The sequence below is a fragment of the Chelonia mydas genome, chromosome 8, assembly GCF_015237465.2.
Source record: "Chelonia mydas isolate rCheMyd1 chromosome 8, rCheMyd1.pri.v2, whole genome shotgun sequence".
Lineage (NCBI taxonomy): Eukaryota > Metazoa > Chordata > Testudines > Cheloniidae > Chelonia > Chelonia mydas.
The window spans coordinates 77,451,904-77,473,589 of record NC_057854.1 but is presented as its reverse complement, the minus strand read 5'-3'; the positions used below and the strand labels follow the sequence as shown (position 1 = coordinate 77,473,589).

Below are 21,686 nucleotides of genomic sequence, written 5' to 3'. Positions count from 1 at the left end.
CTCTTCCTCAACAGTCTCCAGAGTTCAATGCCATGGAATTGTTGTAAATTAGCGTATTGCAATCATCTATATCTATAGCCTCAGTTTGAGCAGCTCAGACCAGAGATGTTTTGTTTTAATATGACAGAAGCCACAAAGAAAGGTAATGGGGAGGGTGTGGAGGAGAGACGCAAGCAATTATGCAAAAAAAAAAAAAAAGAATTATTTCAACAGTTTGTGATATTAAGTCTTTGTTTAAAAAATGCATAGGTTTCAAGCATTTGGTAATATTACACACATTCATTACAGATCTCAGGTTAATACAATGGAGCAATTACTGCACATGTAGAGTTTGTGGTACACATTCACTACAGACATTTGGTAGTTATCTAGCAAATCTCTAACATTCACATTATGAACCCATGTACATTGTACATTTCTGGTTTACATAGGATCAGCCCCTCCTTCTCCAGCATTCACCCAATTTTTGCGGATCTCCTGTAACCACAGAACCCTATCCCATGAGAGATTAAGTACATCATATCAATTGCTTAACCATTCAATTCTCAATGGGCCTGCTCTTGCTCCCAAAGAAGTTTTAGCATTAGTTTGAGTGGAAGGCGAACTGGGTGCATTGATTGCAAGGCTCTCAGCAATTCTCAGGCTCAGATCCAGATAGAGTAAATTAGCCTAATTTCTATAATCACTTCCAACAGGATAGCAAAATAAATTACAATAGATACCTGCAGAGTTCATAAAAAATGGTTGGGAATGTTCAAAATGTAGGGTGTTAAGACACTTAGCTTGATTTTTAAGAGTTCTGAGACCTACAACTCCAAGCTGTAGTCAATAGATTTGTAGGTAATCTACTCTTTTGAAAATCAGGCTCAGTGTGCTTTAGATGGATGGATACCTGAAAACAGTGATTGGTGTCATATACTGATAAAAGCAGCCCATATTTCTGTCATATGTAAGTTCTCTCATTCTTATACTAAAGAAGTTTCTACATGGTATTCCAATTAAACTTGACAGTTTATTTGAACTGAGTTAACAACCAAGGACTAGTGAGACATGAACAAATAGCTATAGGACACTTTTGTTGATTACTTTTCAAATGGGACCAGCCTCCTTTTGGCTGATGTCACCCATGAACAACGTAAGGCAGCTCTCCTCTGAAGTCGAGGCTGAGCATATAGCCTCTGCAGGAGAATTAGCATTAGAAATGGAATCCGGGTGTGACAGACTAGAATACTTGTTATCCTACTGTAGCAGTCAGTGTCAGAATTATACATTTTAAATAAAATCCAGTCTACCTCTTGATAAACAGAAAATGTAACTTCAGAAAAATACTCTGCTGTGTTAAGATAACTGTACATAATCCTGAGTAATACAGTTTTTAAATTAGTCATTTTGCACTTCTACACTTAATCTTCTAAAATTCAATCTTACAAAGTGAGGATTAGAATGAGAAGGAAAGTATGAAAGGATTAAACATATTGTACTATGTCAGGAGATGAGAACTTTTCCCATGTTAAAATAGTTAAAACTTGGTTTAGATTCTAAATCACTTTGAATGTAAACCTGTTACTGTAGGGTGTAAAAATTAAGTATCTGCAGTGCAATATTTACTTGAGTACTTCAGTTAAAGACATCCTCCTACTAGGGCCACCCATTAAATACTGCACCTTTTGCTCCTTACAGAAGCATGCCCTTACTTAAATAAAGGCATTTTATAAATAAGCTACTGAGCAACTCCCTTACTGGGATCTGAACAGCTGACATACCTTTCCACTATTAATATAAATTTAAATTAAAACAAATGCATCTCAAACCAATGATATTTAAAAACAGTATGTGAAAATGCATTTAGCATATATGAATTCTAATCAGTGTAGTATCTGCCTTTCATGTTTGGATGAAACTAGAGCACAAGGTTCAGAAAATTAGCATATTGAGAATTATTTGACAATAAGCATTTAAAAAAAATGCATGGCTACAAAGCCAAATTCTGCCCTCCCAGTGGAGTGGTGTGTGCATAAGTTTGAGGGAAGAATTTACTCTATACCACATAAAAGGTAGTTTGGCAAACTTTTAGAAGTAGTACAAATGTATAAGTTCTGAGAAAGTCCTTTTAAAGTGTTCTCTTTTGTTATAAGCCATTTCCCCTCTACTTGCTAAAAATATCAAAATCTGTTACTGTTGGAGGATAAACATTTGTTCCATTGATTGGAACAATTTAAGTAATGACATTAACATGAAATCCTTTAATTAAAAAAAAACCACACCCCCCAAACAAGGTAGAGCACTAGTGGCATCTAAAGACTTCCAGAAACTAAAGAAACTGTCAGATATAGAATCCATTGATTACGATTTTTAAAACAAAATTTTTTTTTGGCAACTCATATAGGCTATTTCCCCCTATTTGTGATTTAACAGTTTGGAAACATTCTGTATGCCGCCTGCAAAGATATGTAAAAGTCTCACAACACCCCCCCTTTAAGTGAACAGACAGGAAAAAGAGTCATTGAAGTCATTGTGGTAGAAGAGAACGTGATCTTAAAGGCAGAAAACGATTGTCACTTGAACTGGTACTGGCTTCTTGTTGTTCAGACTGCAGTTCTGGTGGAAGAGGGGGTGCTCCAGGATCCCCAGGTCCTGGAAGCGCGGTTGAGAAGACTGCATTTTCTGTGCTTCCCATCTCCACAATTGGTAAATTCATTGAACGAAGAGATGAAGCAGACACAAAAGCAGCTGTACTAAACTGTTCTTCTGGTTCATTATGGGTAGATTCTTTTACTTTTTCATAGTAATTGGATTCATCAGAATACGACCTAGAAAGATTATTTGTTCCTCCATACAATGAAGTCATACAGCTGCTGCAGCTCAGACCTAAACAAAACCAGACTGGATGTTATTACAATATTCTATGTAGCTAGGCAGTTTCTCCCTCAAATTACTTCAATGGCATTTATTAAAATGTTCTAAAAGCCATCAAACTAGAGCATAGGTACTTAAATTTTATCAGTGTGGATCACTAGTCTTGTAGACCACCTCTCCAGTCAACTTCAGTCTCATCTGACATCACACCATTCCAGTGTGAATTTAGTACTTGGCATATATACACATGTACATTTAGTAAGTCAAATTTGTTAATCTTTCACAAAAACTAATTGTCCTTTTCGTCTTCCCATTTTGTTCCCATCTATCTTCTCCAATATCCCTAACCCCACCTCTTTCCTCTCAGGAATCCTGTCCTCTCTCTCATGTCCTGAAATTTATGAAAATGGCAAGTAAGATTTTTTTTTTTACAGCACAAAAGCTGCAGAAACTGAATCCCTTCTACCTTCTCTTTCCTTTTATTACTACTTTAACCAATGGAAGTAATTTTGGAACTGTTAACATTAAGCTCCTAAATCCATATTTAACTACTTAAAGTGGCCAGATTTTCACAAATGCCGAGAATCACAAATTCCAGTGCAGTCAGCAGGAGCTGCAGGTGCCAAGGCCTTGTGAGAACTAAGCTGCTTATATTTAGGTGATCAAATATGGATTTAGAAGCCTTAGTCTAGGCCAGTAGTTCTCAACTGCGGTCCACCGTTTGTTCAGGGAAAGCCCCTTGCGCGCCGGGCTGGTTTGTTTACCTGCCGCATCCGCAGGTTCGGCCGATCATGGGTCCCACTGGCCGGGGTTCGCCACCCCAGGCCAATGGGGGCTGCGGGAAGGGTGGCCAGCACATCCCTCGGCCCACGCCGCTTTCTGCAGTGCCCATTGGCCTGGAGTGGCGGATCACGGCCACTGGGAGCTGCGATCGGCCTAACCTGTGGACGCGGTAGGTAAACAAACCGGCCCAGCGCACCAGGGGCTTTCCCTGAACAAGTGGTGGGCCACAGTTGAGAACCACTGGTCTAGGCATTCAGGTTTGAAAATTTTGGCCTGCATGATTTACACAGAGCTCATTCTAGGAGACCAATGACTATCTGTCACAATCAACTTGAATGTGTTTTTATGGATCAGTAAAGACAGATTAACTCTTGAAAAGGATACGCTGTCCTTGAGATAAATAAGGCTTCAGTTTCAAGTTAGTCTGGCAGGAGAACACAGGCTAAAAATTCTCTTTACCTCACACTCAAAAACAAATTTTTTCAACTTATTCTTCAGCTAGCAGTTCTATGGATCTAATTCACTGGGAACAGGGCCTTATTTTTGTAAGTAAAGTCAGGCAAAACAGGGAAGATGTAAACTCTGGAGAGAAGAATCTGGTAAGGTTTACTTTCGTCTAGGTTTCATCTTTTCCTCAACTTATATTTCTTAGAACCAATTGCTGGATTTTTTTAGAGCTATGATTACAATGTAATTTCAACTTTTAATACACTGTGACATCAAGTCATGATTCAATTTCCTGTGTGTCAACATAAAAAATCCTTGTCTGTGCATGCTAGGCTGAGGCAGCAGCACATATGTGCATACCTACATAAGGTTTTGGGGTTTATCGCTTTGTTTAATGTTGACACACAAAGTGACGGTTTAGTTTCCCAATACAGGCTCATTTTATGTTAAGGCACATAGTAAGTTTAAAAAAAAAAGCATTCCCAGAGAAATCCCATCAGCAAAGCTGATCAAGCTCCAATTCTGCAATATAATCTCTTAGGAAGCAAAATTTTACAGATTTAGACCAAGATGCAAAAATACTTTGTGTACATCATAACAAATCATGACCATTAGTTTTTGTGATTTATTAAGCATCACTGTAGTTAGCATGGTAAAAAAACATAGGAAGACATGCTACTTGTCCTTAGGGCCTTAAATCCAAGTCTAATGTCGTTTGTTTGTCCTGCAAGAAATTTCTTCAAAGGTGATATCCCTATTGCCAAAGAAATTCTGAAGCTAAAATCTACAGTAAGACTTTTTTTGGTTTACGTACTTTTACAGAGTCCTTTGAGATAAATATCTACTTTGCCATTTAACGATTTAAACGTCTCACCTTTGAGAGCTTCAAGTTTTTCATTTTTGACTTTCAACACTACATCAGTTATCCTTTCTAACAGGAAGTTCTGTGTTCTTTCTCGTCTAATAGATTCAATCAAAGTATCTAGTCCCTTTGGATTTTCTGCTAAGTAGTCCAATAACTTCCCAGTTTTCTTCCTACTTGAGGGTCGACAAGATATTTCTTCAGCATCCTCTCTAGTGAGTATTTTCTTTGAACGCAGGTAATCAAAGTGTCTTTCAGCTATAATTTTGTCACACAAATAGGGACGCATCCTTTCTAAAGCCTAAAAAAACCAAAAAAACCAAAACATTATTGTCATTAGCTGATTTTCAGTGTGGCTATATATTGGAACACATTTCAAATTCAGATGTCAATACTGGATTATAAACCTACATTTCTGAATTAGAAACCCCACTGCCATGTTACCCAACAGCCAGAGATCCATTCTCCGTGTGTCTGTACAATGTATTTATAACTTTTTTTTGAAAAAGTATCTCCTGGTGAAATCTCTCTCTCAGGTAAACAGCCTTCCATTAAATAAGGCCCAGAGGAAATTAAATATAAATATATTTTAAATATTAAGTAGTAATGTGTTCACACAGTTGTGATTTAACTGTGCAGTATAGCAAGAATTACTGATGGTCAGCCTTTGGATTTATTAACTCATGCCTGATTAAGACAGATATTAGTGTGTTTAAACACTACATACTAAATATTAGTCCATGAATTGCTGGAAAAATGGCTAAATATTGTTAATTTTTAGCGACACCATTATAATGTCAGTGATTCATCATTTCAACAGGAAATGGCTGCTTCTGATGAAGTGATGCATATTGCTAGAGGGAGAATTGCTACTAAGAGATTCGGTCCAACATCCTGTTTCAAAGAAAAAACTGAAAGGAAGGAGAGGGAGAATACAGATAATGTCAATTTTACACACACACACACACACACACACACACACACACACACACACACTAAACAAGTGGTGCATTTTAAAAGAAAAAAATGCCAAAGGTAAGGTTGTGTGCCATCTTAATTCTGCTCTCATGCATATTCCTTATGGTAGGGTCATTTTCAATTATATGGTCACCTTATTGTCACATAATTTGTTCCCCATTTAGTGTACCGGTTGGATAGCTCTCCATGCATGATGAAGGTCTGCAACATCACTACATCATCCATCCTGTGCACAGAGGACCCAGTTCTACTCAGTTACACTGATGAAAATTCAGGGTAATTTCACTATTGTAATAATTTACTCCAGATTTACCCTGTTACAGTTGCAGAATGATGCATGATCCCTGCACAATACAATTATGTCTCACTTTGTTTCCTGTATGCTCTCTGACCTGTGTCCTGAATGAAGCAGGGTTCCTACTGTAACAGTGGGAATGTACTGAGCATTTAAACATTTGCCCAATGCCTTAATATATGACTGGTTGGGCAACTATTTGATTTGCTTAAAATTTAAAGAGAAAAAAAAGCAACACAGGGTGATTTATCAATTTGAGTCAACATAGCGCTCACATGTTCAAGAGCCAGCTATTGTTGCTTAAGGCAATAGCATATTGATGCACCCACCAAAAATGATTTTTCATCTTTCCTTGTGTTAATTTTTAACAGACTAATTTCTTTGGGGCAGGGATCTTATATTTCATATCCATAAAGTGGCAAGCACAGCTATAATGCTATAGAGACAGTTCCAGGATCTACTGTATGTCTGGCAAGTAGACTAAAAGTGACAAACTAGAGAGCATATTATTTTACTATTTTACGCACTTTTGAAAATTAAAAGGAAAAATGAATTATATACAAGTCTAATAAAATCTTATTTACATATTCTTTACCGTAAACATTAAACTGACATAAGGAACACTTCAGACAGTAATGAAATATAGCCCCATCTGGTATGAAAACTAAAGTGGGTCCAGTTCTTCTATATAAAAGATACTATAAAATAATTATTGTATTTAATGTATGTGTATATACCACTGTTCTCTATTGGACTGTGTATGTATCAGACCTAGTCAAGTAGGTACTAGCACCCTCTAAAGGAGAGGTAGAAAGCTGCTCTTTTAGGGTATATCTAGACTAGAATAAAAGATTTTAAAAAACACATTACCTAACACATTTTAAAACCCCAAAATAAAACTTCCCTTATGTACACTGGTTCACTGATCAAACTGAACCCTAAACTTCAACTTGACTATCTAACACTGATAGCTAACTCTTTCTAAAAACTCACCTTTTATCCTAGTTTAGATATACCCTTGGTTCATCAGGTGGATGAATGCATTTTATGGAGCCAAATCGTGAGTACAGTTCCTAATGTGACATAACAGCTGGCTAATGACCAGAGCTGATGACTAGATGACCTTTTTTTAATCTCACATCACCACATGACCATTAGTGGGAGATCTAGTACAGTGATTCTCAGCCAGGGATACATGTACCCCTAGGGGTACGCAGAGGCCTTCCAGGGTGGTACATCAACTCATCTAGATATTTGCCGAGTTTTACAACATGCTACATATAAAGCACTAGTGAAATCAGTACAAACTAAAATTTCATGCAATTACTTGTTTATACTGCTTTATATACTACATAGTGAAATATAAGTACAATATTTGTATTCCAAATGATGTTATAATTATACAGTAAAAATGAGAAAGTAAGCAATTTTTAAGTATAGTGTGCTGTGACACTTTTGTATTTTGTGTCAGATTTTGTAAGCAAGTAATTTAAGTGAGGTGTAACTTGGGGGTATGCAAATCAGACTCCTGAAAAGGGTACAGTAGTCTGGAAAGGTTGAGAGAGACGGATCTAGTACAGGTCTACTACTGGTGGTCTCAGTTTGCTCAGATATGGCAGTATAAAAGCTGGTTGCCACTCGTGATTTGTCTACTCTAGATCGCCAATTGTTGCTACCACTTGGAAAGCGTCAAAGAAATTTGTAAGAAAAAGCAGGGTGGATGAAAATCAATGCATTTTTAAAAAAAATAATCAAAACAATTTTTTTTATTTAGAATCGGATTTTTTTGATAAAATGCTTTTTGAGGAAAACACATATTTAAAGATAAAGATACATTATAGCTCAGATCCCTTTATTGAATAGGGATTATAAATTCTAAATTCTATAGTATGAGACAGTATATTCATGTAATGCAGGGGTGGGCAAACTTTTTGGCCTGAGGGCCACATCTGGGTATGGAAACTGTATGGCAGGCCATGAATGCTCACGAAATGGGGGTCGCAGTGCGGGAGGGCTTCAGCTAGGGGTGCAGGTTCTGGGATGGGTCTGGGGTTGAGGGTGCAGGAGGGTGCTCAGGGCTGGGACCGATGGGTTCAGAGGGTGGGAGGGGGATCAGGGCTGGGGCAGGAGGTTGGGGCGCAGGCTCTGGGCAGCACATACCTCAAGCAGCTCCCAGAAGCAGCGACACGTCCTCCCTCTGGCTCCTATGCAGAGGTGCGGCCAGGTGGCTCTGCGCACTGCCCCATCCACAGGCGCTGCCCCTGCAACCCCCATTGGCCATGGTTGCTGGGTAATGGGAGCTGCAGAGGAAGTGTGCAGAGCCCCCTGGCTGCCCCATGCATAGGTGGTGGACGGGGGACGTGCTGCTGCTTCCAGGAGATGCGTGGAGCCCTGGCATGCACAGAGTGGGTCAAGCCCCAGACCCCGCTCCCTGGCTAGAGCTCGAGGGCCGGATTAAAATGTCTGAAGGGCTGGGTGTGGCCCCCAGCCCATAGTTTGCCCACCTCTAATGTAACGTTTAAGAAAAGTTTGTAAATGAGTTCCAATAGTTCATGGATTAGGAACCCAATCTTATGTGGTTCCAGGGGCTTCTGTATAGATTATTTAGGTTAATCTTTCTATCTACCCAATGGGACTGAGTGCTCAGTCTAGAAGATACCATCAGAGATGCTTAGTTTTGCAGTTCTCAAACTGTGGATTTGTCTCTCCAGAGAGACCAGGCTTGTTAACAGCAAAAATGTTTTAAAATAAGTAAATATATATAGAGGTGAGAAATAACAGACCTCAACCCTATTGTCCCTCTGCAAATCTGTGTACACAGAGTCAATCCCTTACCTCTCTCTAAAAGTGAAAAGTTTCAAAAAGTTCAACGAATAGAAGATTGTTGGGGGTGGAATAGATCTGGACAAGCAGAAGTAGTCTGGAGATGAAGGGAGGGACAGGCAGCAGAAACAAAAGTGAAACTGTTTGAGCAGCATATTCCAGAAGTCTTGAGGTCTTTCTGAGTGTAGCCTTCATTGATTTGAGATCAACCATATCATTCTCTTACTAAAAGGGAAAACCTGTAATGGCAGCAGGCCGTAAGAGAGACCCAGTTTGGGAATATTTTAATGAAGTTCCTCAACATGTGGGTAAGAGGCATGTGTGCAAAATGCAAACAGTGCAACAAAGAAATGCAAGGCCTGGTTGCCCGAATGAAACATCATGAGACATGTTCCTTCTCAGGAGGAAGCTGCGTTGAAGATGATGAAAGGAACATGTCTGAACATGCAGGATCTTCAGGTTGGTAAACTTTTTTATTTCATACTTCTTTCTTAAGGACTGCCTGTCTTCCTTCTGGACTATGCTTGATTTCTCATGTTTGAGCAAAAAATATAGTTGTTACACTATGGTACTATCATTTTAGATGCAGTTGCAATGAAAAAAATAAATAGCTGAAATAGGCAGATCTTCCTTTTACAATTTAACCTTTAAAGTAGTACTGAGTGTCAGTGAATGCAATGAGTAATACTAAATGAGCAGTACAGTAATAATAATTAAATAACTGCATTGACTTATTTTGTTTAGGAGAATCCATACTCAACATACTGGATTCTGAAGACTATCCACCTTCAAGACCACCATAATTTTCTATAGTTTCAGAGTTATTTGCCAATGATAGTGTTTCAGTCACATCATATACGTCATAGCCACAGTATATTACCTGTAGCAAAAAGAAAAAAAATCTCCATCATCCAGAAACAACCAGAGATAAGCTTGTAATAAGAAGCAGCAGATTACAAAGAGGTAATTGATGAAAAAATTGCCCGGTTTGTTTATGCAGCAAACTCTCCTTTCCGTATGATTGAGAACCCACACTTCATTAACATGGTTCAGTCATTAAGATCAGGATACAGATCACCCCCCAGAGTAGATGTCACAGGCAAATTGCTGGATAAAGTGTATGAAAGAGAAATTGAGCAGTGTGCAAAAGGTCTAGAGCAGAGGTGGGAAAATTATGGCCAGGGGCCACATCCAGCTACAACATAGACATCTAGCCATCATCCCTCCATAATGCAAACTATAATAAACTTCAGAGCTAAGTTTTTTATTTATTAGAAGAAATATATGTTTGCTGATGATGTTTTAAAGAAAGTCACAGCAGTGAACTGGTGGAAATCACTTAAGCACTTGGATTCAGAGACTGTTGAAGTGATAATCTCATTTTTAACAGCAGTAGCTTCTTCTGCCAGTGTAGAAAGAATATTTTCTTCCTTTGGACTAATTCATTCCAAACTGAGAAATCGTTTGGGACCTGAAAAAGCAGGAAAGCTTGTTTTTCTTTTCCAGATTATGAACAAACAGGAAAATGAAGGTGAAGACGACTGAGTTAGCTGCAGAAGCCAATATTTTAAGTTTCTCATGTTGACCTGGCTGACATAGTCAATTTAATTTTTGTTTTTTTGAAACAAATATTTCATTTAACTATTTTAGTTAAAAACAATTTGAACAAAAACAAACCTAATTTTAAAAAACTTGAATGTTTAAATAAATTCAAAAATTCATTTGCTTGTTTTGTTAAAATATTGTATTTGCTCTGTTGGAAAAAAATCCAGAATATATAACATTGTTTTAGTTAAATAAAACAATTTAAATGTCTGTCTGGTGGTGTTCTCCTCCTAATACAGCATGACAAGAAAATCCTCCAAATATTAATGATTAACCTTTTGAATTGGAAATAGTTCGCCTCCCAATGACTTCATAAATATCTGCTTCAGTTACCTCCGGTAAATGAAATAACCACACAATCATTCATTTTCTGATATAGTTGTAAAACTAATCTGAAAAGTTTTCAAAATAAATCACTTAAAAATGTATAGTGTGTACCTTCTAAAAATGAAACCTACATTTCCGAGTTGTGAAGAATATGCAGTAAGGTTATAACAACCAACAAGAATGTAGAAATCCATGATTAAATCGAGTCTTCCTGACTAGTGATTAAATCATGATTTAAATCAATTGATTTAAATCAAATCCACGCTGAGAAAAAGCATAACAGACCACAGTATGCTTACATGTGGCAATTGATCGCAGCTTTATAAAAGCTTACTGTTGCTAAAACAGCACAGAGCGTAGTTATATGAGATAGTGTCTGGGATAGCATTATATAGAGAGCCCTACCAAATTCAGTCCATTTTGGTCAATTTCACGGTCACATTATTTTTAAAATCATAAATTTCATGATTTCAGCTATTTAAATCTGAAATTTCATGGTGTTATTTTAGGGGTCCTGACCCAAAAAAGCGTTATAGGCAGTGTTCCCTCTAATTTTTCCCCACACATGTGCGGAATGAATTTTGTTATGTGCACCAATATGGAGGTGATGTGTGGCGCTAAAACGGATGCTGCGCGGCCAGCTTACAGGGAACTTAGGTTATGTGGGGGTTGCAAGGTTATTGTAGGGGAGGTTGTGATATTGCTACCCTTACTTCTGCATTGCTGCTGGTCCCTCAGTCAGCAGTTGCCATTCTCCGGCAGTCCAGCTCTGAAGGCAGCAGCACAGAAGTAAGGGTGGCAAGGTATGGTATTGCCACCCTTAATTCTGTGCTGCTGCTGGCGGTGTGCTGCCTTCAGAGCTGAACACCCAGCCAACAGCTGTCGTTCTCTGGCCACCCAGCTCTGAAAGCAGCACACAAGGGTGGCAATACTGTGACCCCCTAAAATAAGCTTCTGACCCCGCTGCATCTCCTTTTTGGGTCAGGACCCCCAATTTGAGAAACGCTGGTCTCCCCTGTGAAATCTGTATAGCATAGGGTAAAAAAAAAATCACACAAAAGACCAGATTTCACGGTCTGTGACTCATTTTTCATGGTGTGAATTTGGTAGGGTGCTAATTATATACATAATAAAGCGTATAAGCAGATACGCTGATAACTTTAATGCATTTGTTCTTTAATAAGTGCTGTGTTTAACTTTGTCAGTCAGTCATCAAGACTGAGATAAAAAAACTGTACCAATAAGGACAATAAGTGGGCTATTGCTTGAATAAAGAAAAAGTTTTAGTAATGTTATTTTCGAACATATTGATAACTGTGACGTAACGTAATGGATTTTACACTGAGAAGAACTGTAGATGTGGAAGAATCCTGCTGTCTCAAAAAACAAGAATGCTGTCACAGAACAGTAGTACCAAGTGAGCACAGAGGAGCCTGAGGCACAGGTTTACTCTAAAAAGTGACTAAACAAATTTAACATCTCAGTCGGATTTTTTTTTTTTTTTAAACTTGCAAACTGTAGCCCCTCTCCCCCCAACTCACACAGGGCTCTAATGGTCATGCTAGGTTCTTTTATATCTGGAATGAATGCATGAGATTAAGAGTTCTGCAAACCGATTTACATCTACTGTGACACCTGTGGAACCCTGTCATCAGCAACACCCATTCAAAGCCACCTATAGCTAATGGTATTATATGGGGACACAATATAATAAGACAATGCAATTTGCACAGAATGGCTCGCAGAACCTAGCACTATGATGATACATGAGATGGAAATAACCCAGTTTGACTGTTTGTCTAGTGAGTTTGTGGATGTGGCAGTTAAAAAAGAAATTTTTACCTGCAAACTTTACCTGCAAAAGTTTAACACAGAGGTTAGGGAGGAAGTATGAAACCTCCACAAGGCCATTTTACAAAGCCACTTTTTAGACTATAACCCTTCTTACTGTACAGATAAACTGCATTGCTGTCAGATGTTGAGCAGATTGGCAGACAAAATATTTTCATAGAAGATGTTTACATTTACTATCTAATTTTAGATACTGCTTATTTCTCTATAGGTATAAAACCATGCCTGATATATAATGTGCTTTTTAAAAAAATGAATCGTTCTGAACCAAAAGAACCCCACATTTCTTACATATAATTATATCACATGCACAATGGATATATACAAATAAGCCCTCTTTCATAGAAAGTTAATGGAATGTATTTTAAAATATATTGTTTTGGGGAAACTAAAAATGAAAACATTCTAATTTGGAGAGTTTTCTAATCCTCCATTCCCTCAAGTACCAGTCCCATTTCTGACACGTGTCTCAGTCTCTCATTTCACCACTGGTTTTTAAACCAACCACCATTCATCCTTCAAAAGCAAGGACAAATTCACTAAGCTGTACTGTGCTTTTACTCCTCCTCAGAACACCTTCTCAGCTGTACTTTCAGAAGTAGAGTGAAAATGCCCTGGGAAAGAGTTAGGGAGAAACTAAGGCACACTAGACCAGAGGTTCTCAAACTGTGGTCCGCAGACCACCAGTGGTCCACGAGCTCCATTCAGGTGGTCCGTGGATATTTTCTTCTAAGATGCGCGCCTGGGTGGCCACACACAACAGACTGAAGGGCCACCCACTTAATTAGTGGAGTCATGCAGGCATGGCTCCACTAATTACGTGCCTGGACCCTGGAGAAGATGCATATGTAAGGTGAGGTGGTGGCCTGGGGGGGGGGGGGGGGGAGGGGGAGGGAGGGAGTAAGGGGTAGGTGGGATGGCGCAGTTGGGTGAGAAGGGGGCGGGGGGGGACTTTGGGACGTGCAGGGCTGAGGCGGGCAGAGAAAGAGGTGACTTTCCCCAGCTCCAAGACTGCGGCTGCTGGAGAGAGACAGCCCTCCTTCCCAGCCTCAGCTCTGTGGCAGGGGAGAGACCCCACTCCTTCCCAGCCCCAGCTTGGGGGCTGCAGTGGCGGGAGGGAGAGGGCACATCCATCGCATTAGAAAGATAAGACTACAGATATTTTAATATGAGTTGTGTGCTTTTATCTGTAGAACAAAAATATGTTAATTATTAAGTTTTTTTATATAGCGCTTTTATCTAAAGCACTTTACAATAGTTAGCTAACAGTACAAACAACATTTGGAAAAATCATTAAGTGGTCCACCGAGACCCTCAGCAATTTTCAAGTGGTCCACGGAAAAAAAAGTTTGAGAACCACTGCACTAGACCATGAGGGGAATTTGGAGTAGGACAGGGATTTGAAGAGACAGAAGGGAACAAAAGATATTTGCTAAAAGTTAGAGACTTTCTTACAAAAGGAAATCAGTTTCCATTGATAGTAGTGGTGCTGGCAGCAATATTCTGGTTAACAGCACATGAACTGGGTCCTGTTTGAAGGACTTTAAAAAAAAATTGAGCCTCAGGCTCTCACAAACTGAGCCTAAGGCTCTAGACAAGTGAATGGCCTAGTTTAGGACAACCTGCTGAAAACAAGGCAGCCAACATTTTATGATGATGCTAAAAACACTAAGAGAACTCTTGATTAACAGGCATTGGGGGAGGTCCTTCTTCAAAAAACCAAAAAACTTCTAGCCTTGCTGGTTGCAAAGTATTAGCCCCTCTCATCAGCTTCCCTGGGGTGTAATAAAGGAATCAGGAAGAATCAGGTGTTACGAAGTTGTTCTAATGTTAACTAGGTAAGAAAAGGAACCATGCAGCTGAAAGAATTCATTCACAGGTGCATAATAATTCAGTACTAGATCAGAAGGAAGGAGTGTGTTTAATTAAAATAAGTGTACAAGTACGCCAAGATATTATCTACCTTCATCTAGGTGCTTATATGGGCCCCATCAATGTAGTATCTGAAAGGGAAGAAAGTACAGGAAATAGAGCAACTAAGAATAGCACCGCACAAGAGACCACAGGAAAATCATAATTTTTTAATAAATATTCAGAAATGTATCTTATATCATTTGCTTTCAACTTATTGGCAGATGCCCGCAGCTAGGGACAGCACAACACCACAAGGAACACCAATGCTACTAAAAAAATTTTTTATTTTGGCAACATATATCCCATGAGATTTGTATACAATGGCAAGGAACGATATCATGTAAACCTTTGTAGTAATGTTGAATGTGTATGCTGGAAAATTTACTTATAATTGTTCTAGATAATTCTAAGGTTTGGGGGTGGAAGGGAAATGCTAGGTGTCACAGTTTCAGGGCAACTGCAAATGTATTCCCCCTTCATAGTCCACCAAGGGCACCCACTTTAGACATTTTCCAGATGTCACTTCTCTTGAGTGGAATCCTGTGTCTCACTCTTTCCTGACTGGAGATCCTAAGGCTGCACAACTCCCTGCCTTACAATGTGATACTCCCGCAAGCCAGACCACCTAAAAAGATCATTGCCAGCACTTTGCTTTCTCTCTGAGGGCTATGTTCTGTGTATTGCCCATGATTATAAGTTATCACACAGTCCTTCCAAGCAAGCATATTTATTTTTAAGGTAAAAGCAGGACAGAGAAAACATACTAAAACAATAAAAGAACCTACACACATGCTAAAAAGCTTGCCATCAGTCACCCTGTTTCCCACCATCTTCTCCCTTCCCCCCAATGTAGGGCTCCGGTAGGTTTTAGTCTTTCAAAACCCACAACTGGGTTTTCCCTGTGGTTACAAATTCATCCCTCTTAGACCCAGAACTTGAACACAAACTGGGCAGGTCAGCTGTTGCTTTATATAGGCCTTTGATCTTGGCCTTGTTACCTTACTTGGTAACAAGTAATCAGCAGACAACACTCTTCTCAGGGCATACCATAACCAGCGTTGGGTAATCTGCATTAACCTCTCCCTAGAGATTCTCCAGGAAAACCACTTAACACTTATTGATCCAAAAGTCCAAAGTGTCTGGCACACTTTGAATATAGTCTTTTGAACTCCCAAGTGTCACATCTGTCACATCTCTCCTGAGATGAGAGACTTGGGAGTTTCCAAGCCCACAATAATGCTAAACTTAATACAATGAAGTCATCCAAGGATACTGCAGGAAACTGCTATATCTGTCACACTAAAATTTCTCTTTTGAGGTAAAATTAATTGTGCCTTAAGAGGTATGCTGGCCATACTGAGAGTTTAGAATAAGAGGAAACTTTGGGACTGAGAAAAATGTCTTCCACGGAGTGGTTCATTGCTGTTCTTTTTCAGTCTTGAAAAGTTCCTGGCCTCCATGACTTCCTGTGGCAACGCTTTCCACAGCTTAATCACACATACTTTTTCCATGCTGTTTCCTCTTATTGATTTTGAATTCCCCACCTTTTAATTTAATTGAATGTTTCCTTGTTCTTGGGTTTTGAGACAAGGAGAATGGAAGCTCCCAATTTACCAAAAATTTTATGTACTTTTATCATGTCTCCTCTTATTAATATCTCTTCTAAAATAAACCATTCCAATCTTTTCAATTTCTCTTCTAATAAGTTTTTCGAGGCCTTTGATCAGTCTCAATGCTCTTCTCTAAACCCCATCCTGTTTTGTAATATCCTTTTTGAGGTTGGGTAACTGCACACGCTATTCCAGGTGAGGCTGCACCACTGATTTATATAAAGGCATTATGTTTTCAGTATTATTGTCCATCTCTTTCCTTATGTATCCTAACATCTTGTTTGCTCAATGTGTAGTTGCAGTAAAAAAAAGTGAAAATTTGAATGGAGCTGTCTAAAGGACAGTGAGAGGCAATGGCCATTTTGAATGAGAGGGAAAGAAAGAATCTAATGAGTGAGTCTTTCAAAAAAAAAAAAAAAACAGTGTAATTTGAGACATCAAATACCGAGACCATAAACATGTTTTTTGGATGGTTTCTCTAAAGGACAGAGTTAAAGTTGTTTGGGTGCCCCAACTATACATTTTCATACCTTAACATTTAGATTTCTTTTCAGTTTAATTTTAACTCTGAATTTCCTGGTTTAACATGTTTTTAGGATAATTTCAATATCCCTGCAATGTATTTTACCCCAAATTATTAAGTAATCTCAACCTTAACTTCATTTTGACAGTGTGTGTTTGGGAAGAAGTTAATATTTGAGACAGTCTGTTTTCTATAGTATTAAAACAAATGCATGAGAGAATATCAATAATGATCTTATATTAGAACATAACATAAGAATGGCCACAATGTCTGAGACCAGTGGTCCATCTAGCCCAGCATCCTGTCTTCCAATAGTGGTTAGTGCCAGATGCTTCTTATTTGTTAAACAGATATTTGTTATACTGATTCATCCAGATGGATTTTAAAAAACCAAACTTTAATAACTATACTAATTCAGTTTTCACATTCAAATGCAGCTATCACCAGTGTGACATGCAGCAAATGTTTAACTGTTAAGAACATAAGAAAAACATAACAAAAACCACAGGGAAAAATGTAGGTAAACTGGCATTTGGCACCAAACTGGCACCAAAATTAACATTCTTGCTTCTAGGCAATTCTAGTGATCACAAGCAGTCTACACCTCCATTTTACAACTCATCTAAAAGAGCACCTCCCCAGGCCCATCATCAAACTGGGACGCTGGTTCACTACCAACTCAGAATAATGTATTTTACTGACTCACATTACTCCCTGCAGCCTATGTTTCTCTACAAGTCTCTGATCCAAGCACTGACCTGTCCCAACTCTGCTTAGTTTCTGAAGTGGCATACGTGCAGTTTTCCGTTTTGCAAAAACAATGTTGTTAAATAAGCATAGCTGTCACAATAACAAATTTGAAAGATTAAGTATTACATTCAAATCAGAATATATTTATTGATGAAGGGGGTTTTAGAATTTTAAATAACCAGATGTTAACTATCAAATTTATTATTCACTCTTGTGGTTCTTTAACAGCAAGCAAGAACATGAAAAACTATGTGCCACAAATTCTGACAAAGCACTTCAGGTAAATGACATAAGCAGTGAAAACAACTATTAAGAAACCAAAACCAAAGTCAAACAGACATGCTCCACTGAATTAACAAAAAGCATCTAATGATGAAAGTGGGATAACTGAAACTACCACCAAAGAAAAATCAATCCAGTAAGTCTCAGAGATTCAGTAAAACAAATTTCAACAAGGAGCAGTAACACCAACATGCAAAACAGATGTTAGAAATCACTGTGTATGAAAACGGAAATAAATTAATGGGCAAGACCCCAATCACAAGTTACATCAGGTTTTGCCAAAAATCATTAATGAACCAGTAACTTCACTGTCCAAACTTACTTCTGTGCTTCATGAAGTAATCCAGTCTAGTGGCTGTTTTTGCAGTCTAGCCTAGAATTAGATTACATAGTACAGAAATGTATTTTTCATCCTGGAAAACTATCAAATCTTATCTTTGCTTGGGCCTAATTTTCTGAGTCTCACACAAAATTTCTCCTCTTGCTTTTAAAGTTTGTGGCCAAATTGTCTTAATCTTGATAGGCTGGATATCTCCATTCCACTTTTCTCAACATCTCTGTACCCTGTAACATTGTTTGACGTACAATGCTATGTTGTACACCTCATATGATTCAAATATTACAACAAAATAAATGGTCTGGGTCCTCACATCTATTATACACTAGCGTATCTTCCATCATCTAGGGCTCTGATGCTGCGGACACACTCACATGCTTAACTTTATGCATGTGCGTATTTGTTTACAGGATTGGCACAAGTTATTTTCTCCCTCCCGCACTAATGTAACAGAGCTCTTAACTGTGACTCCCGTAACATTTATTTCTCTTCATTCATTTTAGAGACTGCTTCTTTCTTCCTGTTTTAGAGATGGCAGCTGTGAAGTGACCTGAACCCTGAAAGAGATTAAGCAGTGGTTTCCCCCACCACCTTTGACCTTCCCCATGCTGCTGGAATGGAGACACCAACCATCTATAAGTATATTAATGAAACATCCATAGTGTTGGAGAATAAGCAGTAAATAAATAATATTGCCTGCTGGAAGCTGATAGTTTTTGTTCAGCCAATGTAGGTAGGTACCACAGGAACCAAAAATAAAGCTTAGAATATCAATATTTTGTTAATCCCTTGTGTGTCTTTTCCACTAACTTTTTTATGCCTTGGAGTCACTTATGGCTCTGCTTTGACCTCCTAAATACGCATTTTAGCACTCGGGGCAAGCAAGCATATTTGCACCTCTTACAATACTTCTCCCTCCCCCATAATTTTCCCACCCCATTCAGGGGTAGCACTTAACTGTTCGTTGATAGTGTGTGGGGGACCCAATTTAAAGGTTCAGGGAGGGAGGAAGGCATGTGATCACCCCACAGAGGTTTTCAAACTGTGGAGTGTGCCCCAAACCGCCCTAGGGAGGAACACTGGGTGGTGACACCAGGTGGCTGGTGACACCAGGTGGCTTGGGCCAGCCGTGCATGGCAGGGCTCAGGGAGGGTGCACCACCTCCACCCCCCTGACTCACCTCAGTGGGCCACCCAGCCTGTCTGGGATTTGGGGGACACACAACAACAAAAAAATAAGGGGAGGGGGAACATAACCCTGTGTACCCCCACCCCATGCACCACTTGTGGCCCCATTTTTCTACCCCTTCAGCTTTGCGCCCTGGAGGGCTGCCCCACTCACCCTGGTTAAGGCCCTGGGTCAAAATAATGTAAGATCTGGGTTTCTGCAGTCAATTCCATTTTCCAGGTATTGGATGATCAGGAGACCACCACACCTCATGTTATTTTGACCCCACAAACATCAAGTTGAGACATTAAAACAGTTAACAAACAAAACACAAACAGGCATGCATTTGGCTCCAAACTATACAATTTAAAAATAATTTCAGCCTTATTGCTTAAAGCCTTTTGGATCCTTCAAAATGAAGCCATGGAGTTTTGTTAAGCTTTCCACCACAAACAGCCCCAACCTGGGTGGCCTCTCATCCTTTCTACAGTGTAAATGTTAAACAAGAACAGAGCTGCACGCTACATCCTGCCCGAAGGAGCACTATTTGTTTCAGGGCCCCTACGTGTGTCCCGTGACCAGGACAAGGGAGGGGAGAACCCAGCTCGCGGTCAGCGGCGCGCCCTCCGCCCGGATACAGACCGAAGGGGAACGCAGGGGGCGTGTCGTTTCCCGGGGGGGCTCCGTGGGCCCCGCGAGGCGGGGGCGGCACTTCCAGGGGGTCTCCGCTAGACACCGGCAAACCGAGCCAACGGCCCCCGGGCCTCCCCCTGAGTCAGTGACAGCGCGCGCCTAGCCCCGCCCCAGCGGCGGGGGCCGGAGGGGGGTGGGGGGATTTCCCGGCGCGTGTCCCGGCCCCCCAGCGATACGGGAAGGGCGGCTGCACGGGCTGTGCGTGCCTCTCCAGCCGGCCGGCGGCAGGGGACGAGGACCGCCCCAGCCCCGGTCTACTAGTATCCTCCTCCCCGCCCCGCGTGACCCCAGCTCAGCCTCACTTACTTCCTTCTTCACCTCCGCCATTTCATCCTCGGTGAGCGGCCGCGCGGCGAGCCCAGGCCCGGGCCCCTCCATGGCGGAAGCTCCGCGCCGCGGCTCCCAGCGCAAGAGTAACGACAGCGCTTCCGGCTCCGCAAGACCCCGCCCACCGCCGCCACAGCGCGCGCGCCGTGGGAAGCCCCGCTTACTCGCAGAACAGCCCCGCCCACCGGCGACGCGCGCTGCCTGCGATCCAATGTACGCCTCAGGGCGCCCGCAGCCCGTCGCCCCGCCCCCGAGCCCGCCCCTCTGCTTCCTCTCCCCGAGCCTGCCCTTCAGACAGCCCTGCGTGGCCTCGCTCTAGAACCGCCCCCCATCGGCTCCTCAGCCTGTAGCACGTGCCAAAGCCCTCTGCCCCTCCCCCCCGCCTTTCACTGCCTCGCCACGCCCGCATCCTTCTCCCCCAGCAGCCCCCGGCTTGCCGCGCTTCTTCATCCCGCGCCGTGCACCGCGAGTCCCTGCCGCGGGGCCCTTGCGGGGCCGGGGAGCTGCACGGCGCGGCTGGGCAGCGAAGCGTTTCGCGGCGACGCCTGGCTCGGTGAGAGTTTCCTTCTGCGGTCTCCATTTCCCCTTCTCGCCCGCCGTGCCTGGGCGGCGCCCGGGCTTGGGAGAGGGGAAGTAACGCCGCGAGGGGGACGCTGCTCCGCTCCGTCCATTGCGGACGAGGCCCCTTCCTGGCCCGTGGCCTGGCAACTCCAGCGGCTGTTTACATCTTCATGGCCGCAGCCCCGCCCTGCGCTGCAAGGTCGCGGCGCGGCGGGAAGCTGCGGGCGGAACGTGAGATGCCGGCTTCCAAGTTTCACCTTTAGTGTCTCTGGCCGCTGATGGGGGATGTAGCATTTCCTCGTGTGCAAATGAAAGGAGGGGAGGGGAATTTGGCTGCAGCCCAGAATAGTTTTGAATAATAGCTCCCTGCCTTGTGGGACGAGAACTGTTAAACTTGATTCAGATTCCTTTTAGCAGAGCCAGCGAAACAGGCTGTACTACATTACCACATCACGGGAAAAAGAAGAACCCAGTGAGATCTCTTGTGCACTGATGCAGACATTCTGAGACAGCAACCATCTTAATTTGTTCAGGACTCTGGCAGAGTTAGTTTGTTTGAAAGCAGTCTTTATTCTATTAAGTGAAAGCAAAAAGAGCACCGCAAAGCAACATACAACTATGTTAAGGTCCCTTTTTGCATCATGTGCACTAATCACCTCCTAGCATTACAAGCACTGCACTCCTGAGCATAGCAA

General features: G+C 41.2%; 1 protein-coding gene across 5 annotated transcripts; it reads right to left on the bottom strand.

Annotated features, from left to right (window-relative positions):
- Window positions 1-213: 213 nt before the first annotated feature.
- Window positions 214-21,123, bottom strand: BCL10 (BCL10 immune signaling adaptor). 5 transcript variants are annotated; one of them, XM_037906961.2, is made up of 5 exons: window positions 20,410-20,521; window positions 18,229-18,279; window positions 14,791-14,830; window positions 4,961-5,249; window positions 214-2,868 (listed from the first exon to the last, which is right to left on the bottom strand). In XM_037906961.2, the coding sequence occupies exons 3-5, from the start codon at window positions 14,794-14,796 to the stop codon at window positions 2,510-2,512; spliced, it is 654 nt and encodes a 217-aa protein (XP_037762889.1). In that variant the 5' UTR covers window positions 14,797-14,830; window positions 18,229-18,279; window positions 20,410-20,521; the 3' UTR covers window positions 214-2,509. The 5 variants fall into 5 exon arrangements, with proteins under 5 accessions (XP_037762889.1, XP_037762888.1, XP_037762886.1 ...); XM_037906960.2 differs by lacking the exon at window positions 18,229-18,279 and having other exon boundaries at window positions 20,410-20,539; XM_037906958.2 differs by lacking the exons at window positions 14,791-14,830; window positions 18,229-18,279 and having other exon boundaries at window positions 20,410-21,123.
- Window positions 21,124-21,686: the final 563 nt, after the last annotated feature.